Here is a 14,589-nt window from a genome sequence, read left to right as displayed (position 1 = left end):
GCCATTTAATCTCTGATAAAATAAAATGCTATGTTCATTGCTTACCACTAGATGACGTAAATGCACAAGCCTGGCTGCACTCGTATCGGGACGGGAGCACTTGGTCTGTTCAGCTAATATAGCGCAGAATATCAGTCACTTTGGAACAAAAAGTGCGCCGATCCATAATCGGGATTTATTAAAAACAGATACACTCGTGATGTTTATCTGCTTTGTTTTAAATCCTTTTTTTAAAGTTTTGTAAAATTATTTATTTAAATTATGTCATGTAGCCTACTACTGCGAGATGACGGTGAGAAAGCATTTCATTTCTCAAAATTCTCTTGTGGATTTTGATTTTCCCCATTTCGGCAAAATGGTTTCAGCCCTGCTCGTTTTCACTGAAAAGAACTAGCAGTCAGCAGTGCCAGTGCAGTGCCTACAGATCCACTACGCCCTAATTCAACTCCACCCTAACAACCCGCCCTCAACAGCGGGAGAAAAACCAGTGCGTCAGTGTAGCTCATGAATATTCAAACTTAGAGTCGGGAGAAAGAGCGTCACATAAAAGGATACAGGTGAGGTCACAACAACTACAGACAGTCACAGCTGGACAGTACGTGCTGAGGCCAGTAGACGGGCTAGTGTTACTCCTGAAACAAATAAACGCAAAAACTGGATCCGTTTTAAATCCCTCCAGTATAAAAAAGGGAACTAAGCTTGCATCACGTATAAAAGAGTGCTCTCAGAGGAACGGCAACATGTTCACTTGGGCAAATAAGGAGCAGGGTGGAAGGAACAAGGAGGGCGACATGTTTCAAACGGTGACTGAAGGACTTCAGAGTCTGTATGCTAAGAAACTGCTACCTTTGGAGGAGACCTACCTCTTCCATGACTTCCACTCACCGGCGCTGGAGCAGGCGGACTTCCAGAGCAAGCCCATGGTCCTCCTGGTGGGACAGTATTCCACAGGGAAGACCACTTTTATAAGGTAACGCATTGCTTTGAGAGAGATTTGTTAGAAAGTCAGCTCTTCAGCAAAACGCTTAAGTATAGTTTTCTGCCAGTGAATGAATGAAAAGTAGGTTGCACTAGTGTCCTGGGTGGTGGTTACGCATGTATTTACTATAGTAGCCTAGGCTAATAACAAAATGACATGCAAAACCAACCCCCAATACTAACCTAGGTAAGTGCATGTTTAAATGTTTAATTACACTGTAACAAGGACACCGTAAAAATAAGGTGTAATCGAATAGTAATGTCTAGCAAGCCAAGAATGGCTTTATAATATTATTAGATACAACTATATTTATTGTGACTTAGCATTTATTTATATTTAATGACTAATAGAACAGCATGTACACGTGTTAAGTTCAGTACAGTCAGCTCTTTGTGGTTGCTGCAACAGGATGCAAACCATGGGTGCATTACAGCTTATGCCAGCTCACATAGTCCATTCATCTGTGAAGAGATGCAAAAGGCTGGAGAGTATGCAAACAACTCATAAAAGCATCATTATTCTTCTTATTGACTTTTTTCGCTGTTGGTCAATAGCATCCAGCTTTGATGTCTGTGCTGGGTCTAATCGGATCCTTTGCTAGACAGGGAGTCTCTGAATAAGAAAATCCAATAGCTGTGATTCGTGTTGAAATCCTCTCAAACTAGAACTGGCTTATTACTAGCTCAGCCGTTTATAATCTGAAACATTAGGTCATATTTGGAAATGATGTTTAAGGCTGTTTGAGCACCGCATTCCTGTCTAAAGAGTAATGAAGTCGCTAAGTATACTGTAAGTTCTTTCTTATGCGAGTATGAAAAGCCAATACAAATTGTGTTTGTATTATTTTTTTCACCTGTACAATAGTTTTCAGTCATGCTTTTGCTAGAAGTTCCTCAATTACATTACACACATGTGCACTAAGGAGAAATGTTGCCATATTTAACAATGAATGCAGTTTGATCTATAATTCCCTTATGTTTATGTTCAATTTAATGATAAGCCATTTGTGTTTCTTTGCTTGGAAACCTTTGACACTTTCTCATCCTCTGGCAGGATGTGGTAGGAATCTATGCTTTGTCTAGGAAGTTACAGGAAGAGTGAGACTGATGGATAGGTCTGTTTTCACATTCTAGCCATCATCCAATGGTTATGTGCCACTGTTTAGCTTTGATCCTTGATAAGCTTTGATTTGATTGAATATATCTTTATTTTATTGCATTCTGTCTAAACCTAAAGGTAGGACTGTAAATTATTCCATTCATTTACTCTCACCCAACCGTGACATTTTGTTGTCAGCATGTGCTGTCACATTGATTCTGCCGCTCCAGTCAACAAAGAAGTGGTTTGTTAATACTTAACCTCTCTCTCTCTTACAGGTATCTTCTGGAGCAGGATTTTCCAGGGATGCGAATTGGCCCTGAACCAACGACAGATGGATTCATAGCTGTGATGTACAATGAAAATGAGGGGGTTGTTCCGGGAAATGCCTTGGTTGTGGACCCCAAGAAACCTTTCCGCAAGCTCAATGCATTCGGAAACGCCTTCTTAAACAGGTAAATATCAAGTGCTCAATCGCTACTTTTTCGATTTCAGTTTCAAAGTTTGCAACTGTAGTATTATTTAATCTGGCTTATTAAAGGGATAGTTTATCCAAAAATGAAAATTGTCATCATTTATGTTTGAAACACAAATTAATTGATTTCTGTCCCTCCATTGAATGTTGATTCAAATTCAATTTTGACACTTCAACAAGTTCATAAAGAGATTGTAAAAGTATTTGAATCAAGCAGTTTAATCCAAGACTTCTGAAGAGGCACAGTCACTTTATGTTATGAACAGATTTAATTTAGGATTTAATAGACAGATTTAATAAACTAACCCTGTAGAAAGATGGGGCTGAATAAACTCACCATATTCCAGTGTTCATGAGATGTTCCGTCAAGCTTAAGCCAAGAGAATGGTTCTTAGATATCATGTCATGTGGCAGGAAAATCTAGGACATGGGCACATATTCTTGCTCGCTACATTCTGTAACGAATGTCCCTCTTGCCCGGGTCGTTGCCAAAACAAGGATTTTCTATTATCTTGCTTTGGCAGTGGCATAGGATAGGAAATCTGTCTGTTATGGTACAAGTGCAGTTCGAGGTTTACAGTATAATTATAAAAAGACAATGCATTCATGTTAAATACACATTGTCACATTGCTTTGTAGTTTTGCAAATCACTTCCATTCCACGACACATTCTGCCGCTAATTCATTTCTTCCTTTCATCCCACGCAGCCTGATTTTCAATTACAGCCAAATATTTTCAACAAACAAAGTGTCTCAAATACTGTGTAAAGGCCACTTCTCCTTTTAGGTAACCAAAGCTGCTGCATGATCTACCACAAGTTTTAATGTTTAATTTTAGTACCTAGACAGTTAGACAAAGGATTTTCCCCCCCTGTTTGCTGGATATTTATGTAGAGGGGAAATGGGTAAGTACTTCTTTGACAGTGACCACTATAGAGGTCAAAGGCACACTTGACAGAGAACATCTCCTCTCCTCCAGAGGAACCTCAAAACAATGCACTTCGTTTCCTGTGGATCTCGCTGTGCGTCATGTGATGGCACGTTTAGGCACAGCGGTTTCTTTCTCTCGTTCTCTCTAACACATTTTATCTACTGGCTTTTTGAAAATGTGTAATTTTCTTGAAAAATGAAACTTGTTTGAATGCCTCTTCCTCTATTTCTCAACATGTCCTTCTGCTTTGCAGCTGACAGGTGATGTTTGATCGCAGATGTTGCAATTTCCTCTTAGGTTTTGTTTTTTAAAAAAAAGAAAGACATCCTCAAACTCACTTGAGACAATATTGGAATCTTAACATCATAATATTCCCTCAACATGGAGATATAATATGAAATAATTGTTTGTTACATGTAGTAAATCTATTATTCATTTGTTGAATGTCTGTTTTTTCTTCTTCTTCTAAAAGTTGCCCCAAGGTTGTGGAATAGTTTACCACTGTCCATTAGATCCTATTTTTTTTTTAGGTTTAATTAGGTTTCATTTCTAAAAAAATTCATTATTGTTATGAATTTTGCCCCAATTATTGTATGAATAACAGCTCACACAGAAATCACTTTCAAGCAGATTTCTGTTAGTCAGCACAAAGAGTTTGTGTGACCAACTTGAACCTGAGCAAAAAAAAAAAAAAACTTATTTTATTTTGTATTTTAATACTCTATTTATCACTGCTAGAGTATCCCATTTAAATGTGTCTGGCCTGATTCTTGTATCTTTGAAAGAATGATGAAAGAAAATGCATCTCAGCTGTTTCCCATGACTCAGATCAAATTAGTCACCTGACAAATGTAGTGATACTACCAGCATTTCCAGTGATAACATGAGGTGATGAACTCTCTCCATCTGTCTCGATAGGTTCATCTGCTCTCAAATGCCCAACCAAGTTCTGCAGAGCATTAGCATCATTGACACACCGGGGATCTTGTCTGGCGAGAAGCAGCGCATAAGCAGAGGTCAGTGGCTGCAATGCCTACTGTACAGCAGGATGTTCATTCTGGTCTTTATAGTGTCTTAGAGCCAGTCCATCCTGTATTGTGTTATAAACAAAGGCCGGGGAGTTATGCACAGACTTGGTCACATGGCCACACACAATGTAATAGGATAACAAATGACAAAATGTACACCATCAAATGCACCCCATTTCTTCTCTTGACAGTTTTCTCAAGTGCTCCTCCAAAGATGTTTATTAGAGAATAGCCATTTGTTTAGGTAAATCTTGGTAGAGGGAAGATAATGTCACATGACCAACACAGCATGAACTGTGCTGTTTAGCAGGCTGAATTCTGAAGTCTGTGGCTATTTCTCATTGAAAATAGATTTGATGTGATGCATTACAGCAGGCAGGTTCACTCCCTAGAGGACTGAAGCTCGTTTCCCCAGAATAAGGAACAATCAGACTGCTTTAGTCATTCATTTTCATTTTAGTCACCAGATCTGGCCTGTTTCTTTGTAAATTTCCTCTGTTGTTTCCGTCCCTGTCTCCCATTACATGACACCACAGACACACTGAAAACCCTGATGAGTGTGTGGTGTTATGATGTCAGCATTTTGCACTTTCTTTTTTCCTCTTTTTGCAAACACACTTCTGGGTTTACATCAGCATTCTGGCACCTCAATAAGTAGCCAGTGTTTATGTGTTACGGGATCATTAATAAACAAAACAAGCATGCTTTGTTTTCATATCGTTTTTTTTTTATTTGAACTAAAAAGGCAGAGCACTACTGAGAAGTGGCCAAGCAATTTTTAACAGTTGTGGAATATGTCTGTTATGCTGTATAATATTTATCTATGAAAATGCTCAACAGCAGAGGTACAGTACGGCGCAAGAGGGTCTGCAAACTGTAGATTAGGCCTGGTGGCGGAGCCGCAGAACCGCACAGATGTACGGACACAACTTCGGCCATGAGGGATAAGACACATGGGCGTTCCACATCTGTTCCTGCTTTAGCGCCGCTCAGCTGAGGTTGCATTCCTCTTACGTTAGCATCTCTGACACATCTCACGATGCACCATTGGCCTTGTGCATTAATCATATTTGATTTTTAATATGACTATGAATTTTCTACAAAATGTGAAAATAACAGATTTTTTTACTGCCAGACATTTGTGTTGTGGCTGCTTTAAATTGTGATACATATTACATTCTTTAAATTTACAAATGAGGGCAACATATTTGTATTTAGGCTGCTCGTTATAGAAGTGTTTTAATTATTATGAGAAATAATGCTGCAAGTCGACGACTTCTGGTGTGACTTATACAACCATATAATTTTTCCTCAATTTTAAACTGTTTATTGTTGGTCATTATGCGATCAGTTTTAACAGTTTGTCAAAAAGTTATTAAAAATGGTAAAATATAAATAATATAAAAAAAAGGCTAATTATAGGACCCAATAGACATCCCCTTAATCACATTTGTATAAATCTTAACCTAAAATCTTGATGTTTATTTTTAAAAAAGTCCATTTAGGGTGAAGGAAAGCCTTTTCTTCTTCTGTACTAAGTTGCCTTACATGGAATACCATTGATGGTTCCCACACAAGAGTAAGAGTAAGCACTGAGCTCCTCCTTTGTAAAATCTTGGCAGAACGTTTTGTAAAAAATGTTATAGTGATGTGTAATCCATGCCTTTGTTGTTGGAGCAGCGTAATTTCCTTCCTCATGACCTGGGTGGTTTGATAAGTTGGATCAACACAATAAATAAATAAATTATTGATTTATTGATTTAAAATAAATTGATCAACACATGCATTTGCTTATACTGAGCTGCATTCGAAGGAAAGCTGATATGGTGTCCCTGCCTCTATGAGATTCTCATGGTCATGCCGGGTCTGTGACCTGAAAACTGATCGTTACACCCTTCTCTTGTCCTGTTTCTTCCAGCTACAGAAAGAAAGGTGTAACCATTATTTATGCATGAAGGGAAGTTTAACAACATTTTCTTTCAGTTGTGAAATATCAATTTCAAATAAATGTATGTGTGTGTGTGATGTTTCCATAATTAAGTTCAGTTCATATTTACATTTATTTGTAGCGCTTTTCACAATACATATTAAAACAGATTTAACTTTAATTAAAAACAGAAAATGCATGTGTCTACATTACAATTTAGAATGATCTGTTATCAGAGGTGACATGAGTGTTTTAAATACGAATTTTGGTCTTAGATCTTAGCATTTTAATTTAGTTATTTTAGAAGGTTTATTTGTTATACATTACATTATGTCTATTTGATTATTATGCATATTTTTTCTTAATATTATGTCTGGATTTCCAAAACTGGGGTTTGTGAGTTGATGAAAAGTGAATAATTAATTAAATCATAAAAATATAAATTAAAAAAATATTTAAACAAATGAAAACACTAAAATTTTTAAGTTTTTTACCGGTTTACCTGCTTGTAATCTGACCATTAACCAATATCAGAGAACCATGAACGTGAATATGCTGTTAAAATATTAGATATTAGCTTAAAATCTCAAGGGGGTTCTTCAAGTTAATATTTTAGGTCAAAGGGATCGGCTGAAAAAAGTTTAGGAATTCCTTTGTTATACCATATGTTTTAGTATTGTGTTGTTTGATACTATTGTTTTACTACTGTGTTTGTACGTCACTATGGTTACAATTCTTATTCTGTTTTATTGATATTTTTCCACTACAGGCTACGATTTCTCTGAGGTTCTGCGCTGGTTTGGAGAGCGAGTGGACCGTATCATTCTTCTCTTTGACGCCCATAAGCTGGACATTTCTGATGAGTTTTCTGAAGCGATCAAAGCTTTCCGTGGGCAGGATGACAAAATCCGTGTGGTATTGAACAAGGCCGACCAAGTGGACACTCAGCAGCTGATGCGTGTTTATGGTGCACTGATGTGGTCGCTGGGGAAGGTGATCAATACCCCAGAGGTGGTCAGGGTCTATCTAGGCTCTTTTTGGGCCAAACCTCTCCAAAATGCAGAAAATCGACGTCTGTTTGAAGCTGAAACACAAGATCTCTTCAGAGACATCCAGGGTTTGCCTCGCAACGCTGCCCTGCGTAAGCTGAATGACCTCATCAAAAGAGCTCGTCTTGCTAAGGTAGGTTGTCTAAGTAGTATGTAGTAGTCACAGCTTAGAGGTCTACACAGAAATGCATTTTGACGTTTTTAAAATTGGTTAGCGCCATTTTTATTATTGTCTCATCAGAGTATTAGTACTGTCTCCTGAATATAGAGTTTTTGCAGGGTGGGATGTCTGTCTTTATTCTGCTAAATATAAAATAAAAGGTGCTTTAAAAAGTCCTTGAATCTGGTGTTCATGAAAGAATGGGAACCCTAAAATCTACATTATATATTATTTTGACTTATTTTATATTAATCAGAATGAGCTTTATGGCCAAGTATGTTTACACACACAAGGAATATGTCTTGTGACAGGAGCTTCCAGTGCAGAAGAAAGTATAGGCATAGTGCCGACATGCATATATTTAGTGTTAATATATTTAAACCTTGCTGCTTGTAAAACCCACGCTGAAACTTTCCAGCAAGCACCGCTGCTCATTGTCTGTTATTTTGTCTTGTGTTTGACCTTAGTTCAACCACTATTGTTTTTGGCTGACTGCACTGTTCGAACTTACACATTGTGCCACATGAGCCCCAATCAACACAAGATGGTTGCGTCGTGCACTTAAATCTGGACGGTATAAACAATTCACTCATGGAACCATGACAGAAAGTGTGTCTTATCTCTTCCGCAATATTTTCCAAACACGTTCAGCAAACAGGAATCCTGTAGCCCTGTGCATGCCTTCCTGTAATGGTAAAGCCATGTGAGGCAGTTAAATGCCTTCTCCATCTCCTGGAAAAGTCCCTTTCCGTGGTACAAAGGAATGTGTGTAATGTGCTCAAAGAGAGCACAACCCTTATTTTTCCTAACCTCTCCACCCCACTAAGTCTTGCCACTCGTCATGTTTACGCCTTTCCTGTCCTCCTCGAGCCGCCAATCATCCTTAAGAGGAATAAACATAGCATAAAAGGAAAAAGCCCAACCTTAATTTAGATCTCTTGTGGTGTACTTCCTCTATATTGAGGAAAAAGTTTGTATAAATACAGAGGCTTTTGAATGTTCCTTTGGCAAGGGCACTTCCAAGGTGTAAACACAGAGATGGTGTTTGATTATGCAACAAACCTAGAGTAACAGGAGGTGGATGTCATGTGAGAAAACTTGTCTATAGTAAGTTAAACCGTAAGACTTGCCCCAAACCCCATCACTGATATTAATCCTCTGCTTTTTAACGAAACTTCAAGCTTTGTGATAGTATTTCAACTCTTAGATTACTTTTATAAGGATGTAACATTTATTTATTTATTTATTTTTTCCTTTTTTTATTTTAAGTTTGTCATTAATTAGGTTTTGCTTTAAAGGTGCACTGTGTAGTATTTAGGAGGATATGTTGACAGAAATGCAGTATTATATACATAACTATGTTTTCAGTGGTGTATAAAGACATTACATAATCAACCGTTATGTTTTTCTTATTTTAGAATGAGCCATTTCTATCTACATACTCAACGGGTCCCCTGACATTGAAATGCGCCGACATGTTTCTACGGTAGCCCTAAACAGACAAACGCGTTTCGTCACTATGTTGTTCTTCGTGCAAAGAAACTAGCTAAAGTCAGCGAATAAAACACTGACACAATGATGAACAAGTAACAATAATATTCGCAATAACATTTCGTTTTACTGAATAATTAAGTAAACATAATTTCTTACTTCATCTTTGTAAAGAAACCTCATTGCTTAACTGGCTACTCTGACGACATCTTTTCCTGTCGGTCCCCGTAACTTCTGTTGGTTGCAAGTTCGTAACCTCACCACTAGATGTTGCTAAAATCACACACTGCACCTTTAAATAGTTTGACTATAGTTCGCAAAAATGCATCTTATGTAGTGATTAAATATTAGGTCGGTGTAATTTATTATAATAGAATAAGAAATTCTATTATTACTTATTTTATTATAATTCTGCTTAGGTGGCCCGTTCATTTCTTTTAGCATGTGGGCCCAGGGCTGACTTGCTACGCACCATTGTTCACACCATACCTCTTTATGAACTTACTGACTATAATCTGCTGTGTGTTTTATAGGTGCATGCTTTTATCATCAGCTACTTAAAGAAAGAAATGCCCACCTTGTTTGGGAAAGAGAAGAAAAAGGAGGAGCTGATTGCCCACCTGCCTGAGATCTATCAGATACTGCAGAGGGAGCACCACATCTCACCTGGAGATTTCCCTAATGTCATTAAAATGCAGGTAAGACCTGGCCTGTGTCCATGGATCATGGGTAAATATTAGATGTTATATTATGGCTTCTACATATGTTTACAAAGTAAACAAAACTAACCAGGATGCGAGCTAACCAGCTTATTTGATCTGTTCTTGCATGAATGTAATTTCCACCAACTGCTGGTTATTAAATTATGTTAGTTGGTGCAGATGTTTGATGTCCAGGCTGTAGATCTGAATGTTTGTTTTGTACAGTGTTTTAGCACAATGAGTCCCTGAGGGGGCTGCTTGAGTCCCAGCCCTGCCATTGCCTGTAGAGCAGGAAGAGTCCCTACTTTCACTTTCTTCAAGTCTTGCCTAAAGATGTTTAGCCAGCATGACTCTCAGTAGACACTAGCCACTCATCAGAAATTGCATAGAAATATATGTGAAAATAAGATGCCAGTGCAGTTTCACATAATTTTCCAGAGATTTACAGGCATCTCACATTCAGTCTTACACATTTTATAAACACCCAGGGATGCATAATTTTATTTCATATGAAAAGACAGCAGTCAATCGCTAATTATTGACTAACACATGTACTAACAATAAACTTTCCGAGCAGACAGCTTCCAGGCAGCACTTGAAAGATAAAGGCCACGCTCTAAATAGAGCCGCAACTGGCGACATTGATTCACTCCAGAATTAGACATCATATCACTGAACTAACCACTTCAGGACTTGGATGCCTAATTTTGTAGGCCTTACTTTATAAATCTGTCTCTGTCATGATCTTTAAACACACATTATTAAAAATTAAAATGAATAATGAAACCAGTATATTCCTATAACCCAGTGTGTTATCTGTTAATGCTATATTATAACAGACACTTTAATTTGACATTAAATGTCTTCCTCTGTCACTCATATCTACTAATGTAGGAGCAACTGCAACACTACGACTTCAGCAAGTTCCCCTCTTTGAAATTGAAGTTGATTGAATCTGTGGACAGAATGTTGTCCACCAAGATCTCAAGCCTGATGAACATGATCCGAGAGGAAGAAAGCAAACAGCCGTCTCAGATGGTAATGGGTGGAGCCTTCGAAGACTCGTCGGACGGGCCTTTTGGCCATGGCTACGGTGAGGGTATCAGTGCAGGGGCTGATACTGAGGACTGGATCGTAAGTCGCGACAAACATCGCTACGATGAAATCTTCTACACATTGATGCCTGTCAATGGGAAGGTAACTGGCATCAATGCCAAGAAGGAGATGATGAGTTCTCGCCTGCCCAACACCGTGCTGGGAAAGATCTGGAAGCTGGCAGACTGCGATAAGGACGGGATGCTGGATGATGAAGAATTTGCTCTCGCTCAGCACCTTATTAGGGTCAAACTTGAGGGATTTGAGCTCCCTGCAGAGCTACCAAATCACCTAGTGCCTCCGTCTCACAGGAAGGACCCCACCGCAGACATCTTGTACAACCACCAGGAGGATTGAGCACCTTCATATATGTATTTTCATCAGCCAGCTGCTAGCACAAAATGGCCTTTGAAAATTGAAGCCTTAAAAACTTAATTGAAAGGGGTGAAGTTTTATTGGATAAAAGCCATCTTTTGTATTCAACAATGCTGTTGATGGTCAAAATTAGACATTAGACTTCTGTGACTTTCCTATGCCTAAGATTGAGTAATTTGGAATGCAATTTCTTTAATTTAAAATTAAAGAACAAATATAGTAATATTTTTGAAAGACACGGCATACAAATTTAAATTACAGCCCATAGAATTATATGGTTATCCCTGATCTTATGGGATAATTTCACATACTCATTTCACCATGTACTTGCAGAGTGTGAAAATAGATGGCAGTGTGGTTGTAGATCATTTTATACAGTACTTTCAAGACGTTATATTACATTTCATGTGAAATAAAAATGTTAGTTGTTAATTGTGCATAACAGCAGCCAAAAATAATCTTCCTATACATGACAAACTGTCACAGAGGCACTGACAGAAGGATTCATCTCACTCATTCTGACACAATGTGAATATCCACAGACGTTACCTAGCTATTCAATTAATTTTGCAGCACAATATAGTTTTATAGTTCCTTTTTTTACATCAACCTTTTCCTTGAATGCACACTTTTCGTATGAACTTGAAAATGATTGCATCATAATCCTGAAATAGACTGTGGGGAAATTTAAACGGTATTCAGTGTTTCATGATGCAATTAAAATGTTGCTCATTGTTAATATTTTAGATGTAACTTTTTAATAGAAAATAACTACATACACTCTTTTCTCACACTGGGTGTTAGATATTTTGATTTATTGAATTACATGACATTGAATACATTTACACATTAATAACAGCATTATACTGAACAGCACTGAGTTTTGCCAAAGTTTTTTGTTGTCTATAATATTTGTCTGACACTGACTAGTAAATAATTATAATAGTTTATAGCGGCAAGCATTTAAAGAAATTAAACGGCTACATTAAAAAAAAAATTCTTATAAACTATTCAACAATTTCAGTTTTTTGAGAGATTGGCATTCAGTCTGCCAAGTCTATTTATGCCTTCTATATATATTTTACATTAAAAATATTAACAATGTATACAATGATTATTTCTGAGGTGCAAAATAACTTCTTTTGTATAATGAAATCAGTTTTCATCATGAAAACTCCACTATGCTGTATATACATTAATACTGATGAAAGTAAATGTGTATGTTAAACACTGTTACAATAATCATATGTACATTTTAATTAATATAGTAGATAGTTTTTGTCAGCTCAGAGGTGGATTACATGAACTAGACTGTAATTATTTGACATGAGTTCAACTCTTGTGTCTTGTGAACATGAAAGATCATGTTTGAAATTAAGATTACTTTAAAAAGTAATTATAGAAATTATTTTCATGTTTTTGGGACAATTAAGTACATTTATATAGGTGTTTGATGGTGCTGCCTATACTTACATGACCCTTTGGCATATATATATATATAACATCCAACCATCTGTTAATGTGTAATTGATTGTTTAAAAAAAAATGAAGAAGATTTTTATATTATACACCCTTTAAAAAGGGAATGTAATAAATGTTTCTATTTCAAATTAAAATTGTTTCACTTTATTTTAAAATGATAAATCTTGAATGTGTACTAAATCTTTTTTGAACAGTAATCTCAGCTGTTTCAACCCTGAATCAATTGACATGGCTGTTCCTGGATTGGCATGTAGAGAGGTGTGTGCTGCTGAATTGCATGAAATAGTGAATATGACTGCAACCTTTACCCCCAAAGTAGCACATTGCTAGGTGAGTGAGAATTACCCTCCCTTTCGGTTCATTACAGCAGCATCAAAGTTCAGTTCATTTCCTCGACACTGATCAGTCTTAAAGATGATTTATCGGATTACTCTAAAATCATCAATTTTTGCCATGATGAATATCTAATTATCTTTGACTGTTTAAGTGTTGAAAACAAACCTTGAGAAGGGTAAGTGAATTTGGTTTATTGTATGCTGTGCTTCATAAACTAACTGACTTAATATGTCGTTTTTTATTAGTTGTGGGATATACAAATGACAACATGGCCATCATGAATTTCGAATTGTTTGCAAAAATATGTAATATTACAGTATAATTGCAGATATATATTTTAAACTAGATTAAACAAATGTCAAAATTAATTTCACTTGATTGTAAATATGGATATAAAATAATATATTTGTTCTATAGTTGTAGCACTGATAACAGTATTAAGATATTACTAAGATGATGCTATACAGTATAACATCTGAAAAAAACAAAATAAGAAATGAAATTTTGGCCAGTTTACGTAAGTATATGTGATCCTTGATGGCCATATATATTCAAAGTATTTATTTGATGACCAATACAGTGATATGACCTCCTGATTTGGAAATGCTAGGTATTTTTATGATGCTTTAAAATGTGTCTGTAAAGTCCATACATAATTACACTGTCAGCAAGAGAGACACGATTGCCCTGATGCATTCACTTTGGCAATAATACACAAAGTATATATATCTTGGTCATATTCATATTCATTTCCTTGGTGCTATCTTATTTTACTTTAACTTCCCAAAAGATCTAAAAAAAAATCCCTAATGCAAAGGCCTCACCAGTCATGTGTATGGCTTAATGTTTAAGCTCATCTTGGGCAGCTATTTATTGTAAATGAACAAGCTCTGCAGGACATGAGGTGAAGCAGAAATCTGAGATGTTTGTGTCTTTGAAACATTTGCATGCATTTTTCAATTGTTGTTATATCAGGGACTGACACAGTCAAAAGATGTCTAAACATGGAGATGGAGAGGAGTCTGATGGCCGATTCCGAGAGCTTCAGGAGCAGCGGATGACGGTGCAGAAGAAGACCTACACAAAATGGATGAACAGTGTCTTTTCAAAGAATGGGGTATGAACAGGTCCTTCCAATGCCTTCCTCAATATAGCTCAGGCAACAAGATCTACAGCCAGTGACACAACAAGCACCAACACTCAGACTGAAGCTAGTTACAGTATATACAGTAATTATCTAGCTACAGGCTAGTTAGCTATCTATGTATAAATAATCCACAGTTTAATCAGATATCTGTTGATGATTCAGCAATATCTTTACATAAACATCTGTGATTCACGACTAGATATTGCGATAATTCTGGTGATATCTAGTGTAATATAATGTTAGTAATCCTGACTCCAGTCCTGTGACTTATTGTATTTATGATGGAATGTGCTCACTCCAGCATGATTACCTCTA

The 14,589-nt window shown here is 36.8% G+C and overlaps 1 protein-coding gene across 2 annotated transcripts; it reads left to right on the top strand.

The window, feature by feature from the left end:
• The first annotated feature begins 491 nt into the window (after positions 1 to 491).
• Positions 492 to 12,950, top strand: ehd4 (EH-domain containing 4). Of its 2 annotated transcripts, XR_013799954.1 has the most exons (7): positions 493 to 970; positions 2,356 to 2,532; positions 4,402 to 4,499; positions 7,208 to 7,620; positions 9,672 to 9,836; positions 10,734 to 12,557; positions 12,602 to 12,947. XR_013799954.1 is itself a non-coding variant. In XM_079632486.1 (6 exons), exons 1-6 carry the CDS (start codon positions 741 to 743, stop codon positions 11,289 to 11,291), a joined length of 1,641 nt encoding a protein of 546 aa, XP_079488612.1. In that variant the 5' UTR covers positions 492 to 740; the 3' UTR covers positions 11,292 to 12,950. The 2 variants fall into 2 exon arrangements, 1 of the variants encoding a protein (XP_079488612.1); XM_079632486.1 differs by having other exon boundaries at positions 492 to 970; positions 10,734 to 12,950.
• The last annotated feature ends 1,639 nt before the right edge of the window (positions 12,951 to 14,589 follow it).

This window comes from Phoxinus phoxinus (genome assembly GCF_949152265.1).
Source record: "Phoxinus phoxinus genome assembly, chromosome: 13".
NCBI classification, from domain to species: Eukaryota; Metazoa; Chordata; class Actinopteri; order Cypriniformes; family Leuciscidae; genus Phoxinus; species Phoxinus phoxinus.
Note: the sequence above shows the minus strand (reverse complement) of the source record. Positions and strands in the feature narration are given on the sequence as shown.